Genomic DNA, 9,065 nt, shown 5'->3' with positions numbered 1-9,065 from the left:
GCCCTGCCGGAGTCCAACATGCAAGTCTGACTTACTGCCGGCAATGCGAACCAAGCTCCTGCTTCGGTCGTACAGGGACCGGACAGCCCTTAGTAAAGGGCCCCGGACCCCATACTCCCGGAGCACCCTCCACAGGCCGCCGTGAGGGACACAGTCGAATGCCTTTTCCAAATCCACAAAACACATGTGGACTGGTTGGGCAAACTCCCATGAACCCTCCAGCACCCTGTAGAGGGTATAGAGCTGGTCCAGTGTTCCACGGCCTGTACGAAAACCACACTGTTCCTCCTGAATCCGAGGTTCTACTATCGGCCGTATTCTTCTCTCCAGTACCCTGGCATAGACTTTCCCAGGTAGGCTGAGAAGTGTGATCCCCCTATAGTTGGAACACACCCTCCGGCCCCCCTTCTTAAAAAGAGGGACCACCACCCCGGTCTGCCATTCCAGAGGCACTGTCCCCGACCGCCACGCAATGCTGCAGAGGCGTGTCAGCCAAGACAGCCCCACAACATCCAGAGACTTGAGGTACTCAGGGCGGATCTCATCCACCCCCGGTGCCTTGCCACCGAGGAGTTTCTTTACTACCTCGGTGACTTCAGCTTGGGTGATGGACAAGTCCGCCTCTGAGCCCTCAGCCTCTGCTTCCTTAATGGAAAACGTGACGGCGGGATTGAGGAGATCCTCGAAGTATTCCTTCCACCGTCCAACGACATCCCCAGTTAAGGTCAACAGCTCCCCACCTCTACTGTAAACAGCATTGGTAGGGCACTGCTTCCCTCTCCTGAGGCGCCGGACGGTTTGCCAGAATCTCTTCGAGGCCAGCCGATAGTCCTTCTCCATGGCCTCACCGAACTCCTCCCAGGCCCGAGTTTTTGCCTCGACAACCACCCGGGCTGCAGTTTGCTTGGCCTGCCAGTACCCGTCAGCTGCCTCAGGAGTCCCACAAGCCAACCAGGCCCGATAGGACTCCTTTTTCAGCTTGACGGCATCCCTTACTTCCGGTTTCCACCACCGGGAAACTCTCGATTTACCGGTCAATCTACGTTCCTACTCTCACCTATGGTCATGAGCTCGGGGTCATGACCGAAAGGACAAGATCCCGGATACAGGCGGCCGAAATTAGCTTTCTCCGCAGGGTGGCTGGGCGATCCCTTAGAGATAGGGTGAGAAGCTCGGTCACTCGGGAGGAGCTCAGAGTAGATCCGCTGCTCCTCCACATCGAGAGGGGTCAGCTGAGGTGGCTCGGGCATCTGTTCCGGATGCCTCCTGGACGCCTTCCTGGGAAGGTGTTCCGGGCGCGTCCCACTGGGAGGAGACCCCGGGGAAGACCTAGGGCACGCTGTTGCCGCCTCGACAGGCACCAGAGACCTTACGGCCACAGCTCCGAGCGGCCGCTTCGACAATGGAGGTGGAGAACATGGTCCACTCGGACTCAATATCTCCGGGAGTTGAAGATCTCTCTGACAGGAGACTCGACCAAACGTTCCCAGCAGACCCTCACAGTACGCTTGGGTCTGCCGAGTCTGTCCAGCTTCCTCCCCCGCCATCGGATCCAACTCACCACCAGGTGGTGATCAGTTGACAGCTCTGCCCCTCTCTTTACCGAGTGTCCAAGACATACGGCCGCAGGTCAGATGAAACGACCACAAAGTCGATCATCGACCTACGGCCTAGGTTGTCCTGGTGCCACGTGCACTGATGGACACCCTTATGCTTGAACATGGTGTTCGTTATGGACAAACTGTAACTAGCACAGAAGTCCAATAACTGAACACCGCTCGGGTTCAGATCAGGGGGCCGTTCCTCCCAATCACGCCCTTCCAGGTGTCACTGTCGCTGCCCACGTGAGCATTGAAGTCTCCTAGTAGACCGACGGAGTCCCCAGTCGGAGCACTGTCCAGCACCCCTCCCAGAGACCCCAAGAAGGCCGGGTACTCTATACTGCCATTTGGCCCGTAGGCACACACGACAGTGAGAGACCTATCCCCGACCCATAGGCGCAGGGAAACGACCCTCTCATTCACCGGGGTAAACTCCAACACATGGCGGCTGAGCAGGGGGGCTATAAGCGAACCCACACCAGCCCGACGCCTTTCACCGTGGGCAACTCCAGAGTGTTGGAGAGTCCATTCTCTCTCGAGGAGTGTGGTTCCAGAGCCCAGGCCGTGCGTAGAGGTGATCCCAAATATCTCTAGTCGGAACCTCTCAACCTCACGCACAATCTCAGGCTCCTTCCCCGCCAGCGAGGTGACATTCCACGTCCCTAGAGCTAGCTTCCGTGTCCAGGGATCGGGTTGTCGAGGCCCCCGCCTTCGACTGCTGCACGATCCTCTCAGCACCGGCCCCTTACGGTCCCTCCTGCAGGTGGTGAGCCCACTGGAAGGCGGCCCCATGTCGCTCCTTCGGGCTAAACCCCCCGGCCGGACCCCATGGGGGAAGGCCCGGCCACCAGGCGCTCGCATACGAGCCCCAACCCCGGGTCAATAACAAAAGTTAATCTCAATACTTTGTTATATACCCTTTGTCGGCAATGACAGAGATCAAACGTTTTCCACAAGGTCTCCAAAAGTCTCCACAAGGTTTTTACACACTGTTGCTGGTAGTTTGGCCCATTCCTCCATGCAGATCTCCTCTAGAGCAGTGATGTTTTGGGGCTGTTGCTGGGCAACACGGATTTTCAACTATCTCTAGATTTTCTATGGGGTTGAGATCTGGAGACTGGTTAGGCCACTCCAGGACCTTGAAATACTTCTTACGAAGCCACTCCTTCATTGCCCGGGTGGTGTGTTTGGGATCATTGTCATGCTGAAAGACCCAGCCACGTTTCATCTTCAATGCCCCTGCTGATGGAAGGAGGTTTTTACTCAAAATCTCACGATACATGGCCTCATTCAATCTTTCCTTTACTTGGATTAGTCGTCCTGGTCTCTTCACACGTCTGGCACAGCAGGATTTGAGTCCCTGGCGGCATAGTGTGTTACTGATGGTAGCCTTTGTTACTTTGGTCCCAGCTTTCTGCAGGTCATTCACTAGGCCCCCCCCCCGTATGTTTCTGGGATTTTTGCTCACGGTTCTTGTGATCATTTTGACCCCACAGGGTGAGATCTTGCGTGGAGCCCCAGATCAAGGGATATATAAATCTTTAATATAGTTTGGCTTTATGTTATTATTATACTTTCCTTAACATAGGCTGGCAGTTAACTCACAGTAGTCATAATCCCACAATTTATAAACAGTCATTTTTCATACCACCTTAGCCATAGTATAGAGTTTAGCTTACCGTGTAGGCACAGGGACTTCAGTGATCCCTGCAAGCATGACAGCCTGCTGGAGTCTCACAAAGGCCACGAAAGGAGAATCTAGAAAGTCCACTTCACCCACCAGAATGTTAGATGCCTCTGCATCCCGTGGGATTTTCTTCATAAACTTATTATTCAACTGCACAAAGAAAGAAAAAAATGCCCAAATTTATAGTATAGTAGATTTTAGTATTTATATTTACACACGCTGTTTCTGAGTCTGTTCATTTATTTTTGCTACTTCTAAAATAATATAGCTGAATTTAAATAAAAACAGTTGAAAAGGACAGTGTTAAGGCAACAGATTTTTGTAAACAGTTGGCATTACAACTTTATAAATGTTTAGTAAACAGAACATTTAAAGATATTTCTATTTTTAAAGAAATTATTTAAAGAATGGATTCAAGCAGCATTTTAACAAGAAGAACAAATTAGAGGTTAAGAAGAGGACATTATGATTGTCCACCTTAATATTCAATAGCAACAAACTGTCAAACTAAAACTTAAAAACATTATGAAAAAAGATGGATATTACAGCTTCGTACTACTAATGCTCATGCACTGAATTACACACAAAGCATTCTCGATCTTGCGTGTGAATGTTTAACCTTGAACTTCAGATAAAACGTTATCGCGGTTATCAGTGTAACTGTCATGAAAAGACCACATGTCAGAAACCAGGAGTGAAGTAGAAATAGCTTTATTTGCCTTCATACACAAAACAGCATGCTTCTAGTAAAGTGGAGCCAGGAACCAGGAAGTACACCGAGCATAAGTAAGTCCGTGAGGATCTATGGAGTAACCTGTAGATCGGACGGTGAGTGAGGGGAAACGGGGCCCTTAAAGGGCAATGTAAATGGGGAACAGGTGTTGGTGATTAGTAGAAGGGAGAGGCTGAGTGAGAGTGTTGAGTGCAGGAGGGAGGCGTGGCTGGTGGTTCTCTGACAGTAACGATTTCAGAGGTGGGATTTATACAGTAGCTTTGGTGTTTACATAACGAATATCAGGGTTCTGATGCAAGCAGAGAAGGTTCAGGAAAACCAATTTCTCTGATTGAGAGTGAAAATTCCTTCAGACTAGAGTAAATTAATCTAAGAAAGGGACTGTGTGAAATTTTTAACCAAGATAGAGGCCCATATTCACTGAAAAGTAATTTAGTGTGTGTGGTGTTCTGACAGCATTGGAGAAAGAGCTGTTTGTATTTAAGTGTGTGTGAGAGAACAGGAAGAGAGAGGAAGCATGTGCGCCAATTTTCATGTGTGTAATAGAAAATAAGATGCTTTGGAGCTTTTTTATGTACACTACACGGCCTAATGTTTTTGATAACCTGACCATGACATCCATAGGTGAGTTTTTCCACAACGCTGGAGGGACAGAATTGTATAGTATAGTCTTTTTAATGCTTTAGCATTACCATTTTCCTATCCGGCAGGACAATGACCCTGTGTACAAAATGGTTTGCCAACATGGAAGAACTAACTTGTGTGGCCTGCAAAGAGTCCTAACTCAACCTTTGAGACAAACTGAGACAATGACTGTACCTCAGACTGATGTTAAAACCTGACCTCACAAATTCTCGTGTCTGAATTAGCAAAATCACACAGCTACATTCTGACAAACCTAAAGATTTTAAATGGTTACAACAGTAAAGTGGATATAAAATCTAAAATAATTCTAGAATGGGATGTTTAAACATCACACATGTTGTCCACACACATTTGGCATTATAGTGTACACGAGTTAAGAAATAGAGAATGTGTGTCTGTGTGTTTGTGTAAAGCTAAAAAAAATTAAGTATGGATGTTTGCATATGTGCTTGTACATTAAAAAAGATACACCTTTGAAAACAGGTGTAAATAAGAATTGTTGACTTCATTCACTGGCATTCATGATGAAAGTTTAAATAGGTCTTAAATATCACAAGCTTCACTTTTATTCCACAAACGTTTCTCTTATCCATACTGAAAGACCTGCTTTTATAAAATCAGCTTAATTCAATTGCAACTCAGAGCAATTATGCTATTAAATCCTAGTTTAAATGAGGTTAAAATAGAAAATGTGCAAGAACACCATATCTCTCTTATGGACACACTCCGGCTCCTACCTGGTCCTTCTCAGCCTTGTCAGAGAGGTCATTAAGGCTGCTGGAGGTCAGGTTGTTGGGAGCTGTATTAGGACTACCTGTAGGAATAAAACAGAGCTCTGAGATTAACCTCAAAACAATTAAAATATTAAAGAGAATGAAACCAAACAAATTTACCTTATGTACCTTAAGGGAAAGTTCAAGTTGTTTTTTGTTGATTTAAAGCTCTGCTATGTAAAAATTGTCTTTAAACTTTAGTGCTTCCTTTTTTTATGGCCTCTGATCCTCTATTATAGAGTATAAGAGTTCAAATAATTAATATTTGTAGTCAGCTGTTATGGTCAGTGGTCAGATATCTGACAACTTAAGGTTGTACTGTACCAAATATTTGAAAAAAATATTTTGGTTTATTTATTTATTTATTTATTTATTTATTAACTTCATAATTTTCTATAAAGTCTAAATCTTTCAGCTTAAATATTTTTTTAATTGTTATATAGTATAATATGCTAATAAAAGAATCAGAGTAATATCTATGTGCCAATCTCAAGATTTCACAATTTCCTTCCCTTACAGAAAATGTTCTACCATTGAGTTATTTGAAATTTACTTTTGTACTGTGTGTGTATGTTCACATAGTTCTTTAGAGTCAGTAAGGATGCAAATAAAGGTTTTCATAAATGTGCTAGGCTACATTTAAACTATGATGTTCTAAATGTACTTTGACACAGTTTTTCAGGAACAGATTAAACCTTTGTGTAAATTTATACTTTGCATACGTCTTGTACAAATCACTAATCAGCTGATGCTCTCATGCTATTAGCCGTTAATAATAGGCAGCAATGGCAGGATTAAAAGTGCGTCCCAGGCTGTCTAGCTTTTTTGTTGTGTAATTAATAAGGATGATTAGTTGTAATGAATCTTGTGCCAGTAAAGAGTATGGCTGTTATCTCATGGTGTAAGCAAAAATAAACCACAAGATGATGGTGTTATATAATCTTATGATCTTGGTGATTCTGTAGTATTGAGTGCAGCTGGAAACATCGTGAAAAGGGTTTAGTTAGTAAGAAGGTTCAGTTTCAATGAACACTGAGAAGTGTAAATAATTAGGCATGAAGATATAATATCCAATCAGACACAGTGTGTGCTTGTGGCTCAGCGTATAAAGCCATATAATTATGTCTGTGATGTCTTGTGTCTGCTGTCACTTATAGATTTTACATCTACATTTTAGTGGTTGTAGACTTGCAAACATAATGAAAAATATGCACAAATATAAAAGGAATGTGTATCTATTACAATAGATGTGTGACTAATAAATGCCTTTGTGTTTTTTTTGTTTTTTTTATTTCTCTAAACCACCTTAATTCTCAGAATAACACTGTCATGACGACAGAGAAAAGTTTCAAAGTCAAGCAAGTGTAAGATCATGACAGATTTAAATTACTGACTGATGTTACGACAGGTTGTCTGCTACTATATGCATGTTCTTTGTAATCACTTACATAAGTAAGTTTAAACACATTTACATATACACCTCACCTATTTAACTGATTCTGTTAATTAAACCTCTTACATGGTAACATTCTAAATCAAATTTAATAGCCACAACTGATTTGTTTATTTGTTAGGAATAAAATTATTTGGTTTAATGAAGTCACCTTTTTATATATAACAGAAAAACTGAAACAAGTGAAATATATGAAACAGTCAGGAAAATACTGGTGTAGTGTTTTGCCTGTGCTTTAAAGGAGAGGTGTCATAAATAAGTTGAAATATTCCACTGTACTGCCAAATGACAGAATTCTGTTGGTCTGCTCCACCTATATCAGTAGCAAACTAGCAGCATTTATATAATTTGTGGAATTAGTGTCAGGGACACTTCTTGTTCCCTGAAAGGTGATAGAACAGACATATCTTTTGTTCTGTTACTCTCAATTCATTCTGGCACTGTGTGAAACACAGCATCATCTCTGTTCATATTGGATTTTTTTACTGGACCACATTTATAAATTTGATGAGGACAAATTTGACATTGTTTTGAGATTATATAAGTATTCTCACAACAAAATGTTATAATATTCCATTTACTAGGAACTGTTCTTTCTGATTTAAAGCCAGTGTTTACCATCCTGAACCTGAATAATGGGATACAGTCTTCAAAAATAGAGCACATTTTAGTGGGTTTTTTCATCCTTCACACAAGAGTAATCTACTCTTAGATTAGATTAGATTTGTAGTAAGCCTAAAAAGAGTGTGAAGTTTTACATTTAGATTTAATCTCTTGCTCTAGACTTACAGGGCAGACCTGTGCTGTTGCTTCTCTGCCTCTGTATTTGTCCTTCAATTTCAGAGATGCTAAATCGTGGCACGGAGTGGTCAATAGAACTACGTACTGTCATGTAACACACACACACACACACACACACACACACACACACACACACACACACACACACACACACACACACACATACACACACAGAAGAAAGAAAACAATGGCAGGAGGTAAACGGAAGGGGAGAAAAAAAAGAAGAGAACAGACAGAAATGTCAGTTTAGATAACAAAGTACAGAAAAGCTTTATGCAGAACATGCTCTAAATTATATTTAAAAAATACTCTTAACTTGAACTCATGTCTTGTTAGTGTTCTTACAAGAATGTCAGTCATGTTCATTGTACAGAAAGTATTTAAATATAGTCCATCTACACTGATAAAATCACTGATTCACATGTTTATCACAGGTAATGGACATGGAAATATACCTGCACTGCTAAATTCTAATAAAAAACATACCCATCACAACTAACTCTAGTAATAATAATAAATGAAACTCAAATTGCACAATTATTTATGCTACAAATTCTGTGGACATAAAATGAGCTGTAAACTTAACCTGTAAGACAACATACCAAAGATGTATTTCACTACTTCAATTTAGTATCTCAGTTGAAAAAATTTAATTAAATGAAATTTGCAGTGATTGAGGTGCTAATTAGAACTAGGGCTTTTCATGCAATATTATATTAGAAATAAGATCAACAAACAAACAAATAAATAACAAACTTCAATCATCAGTTTGCATTTTCTACGCCAAGAATGCTGGGCCTTAAATGTAATAAAATAAATAAATAAACATAATCTGACATTCTGATAAAACAGACTATTCTAGTATTTGAAAAAAATAGTATTAAAATAGTAGTGTTAGCAATGAAATGTAAAGCCAAAGGTCACGATAGTGTTGAAACCCGGATATGGAAAGAAAGTTACTAAGGCAGAAATTGTAGTTAAAAAAAAGTAGTAAGACAGCTTTACCATTCTCTTGGTTTGAAAACAGCCTACTTGCACTCGATACAGTTCGGCCAATGTCAGCCAACGAGCGCAGGTTGGACTTCTTTGTCTGATGGCGGTGTTTACGCAGCAGCGTGTACGTAACCTTCTCCTTCAACTCGGCCTTCAACAGCCCCATCTCAATCTGAGTGTCTGTGATCATGTCTGAGAGAACGAGCGAGGTGAGAGGATGACAGACAGAGAAACCGAGAGATTTAGTAAAAAACTAGTTTCACTATTTAAGATATTGACCTACAATTAATTTTTTGTAATGTAGCAATATTACTACATGTAAAGCTATTTCACCCTGTTTTTATTTAGCTTACTTGCTGAATACATTAATTCATATGAA

General features: G+C 42.0%; 1 protein-coding gene across 6 annotated transcripts in view; it reads right to left on the bottom strand.

Moving 5' to 3' along the window:
• slc4a4b (solute carrier family 4 member 4b) overlaps positions 1-9,065 on the bottom strand; it is a 48,333-nt gene that overhangs the window by 17,135 nt on the left and 22,133 nt on the right. For 4 of the 6 annotated variants that reach the window (XM_083565045.1, XM_083565046.1, XM_083565043.1 and 1 more), the window contains exons 6-9: positions 8,699-8,878; positions 7,682-7,777; positions 5,404-5,480; positions 3,281-3,438 (exon numbers count right to left, since the gene is read on the bottom strand). In XM_083565045.1, the coding sequence (XP_083421171.1) occupies positions 3,281-3,438; positions 5,404-5,480; positions 7,682-7,777; positions 8,699-8,878 (511 nt within the window). The remainder of the gene's footprint in view (positions 1-3,280; positions 3,439-5,403; positions 5,481-7,681; positions 7,778-8,698; positions 8,879-9,065) is intronic. The other 2 variants (XM_083565048.1, XM_083565047.1) reach the window with 1 other exon arrangement.

Source organism: Silurus aristotelis, assembly GCF_946808225.1.
Source record: "Silurus aristotelis genome assembly, chromosome: 16".
Taxonomy (NCBI): domain Eukaryota; kingdom Metazoa; phylum Chordata; class Actinopteri; order Siluriformes; family Siluridae; genus Silurus; species Silurus aristotelis.
Note: the sequence above shows the minus strand (reverse complement) of the source record. Positions and strands in the feature narration are given on the sequence as shown.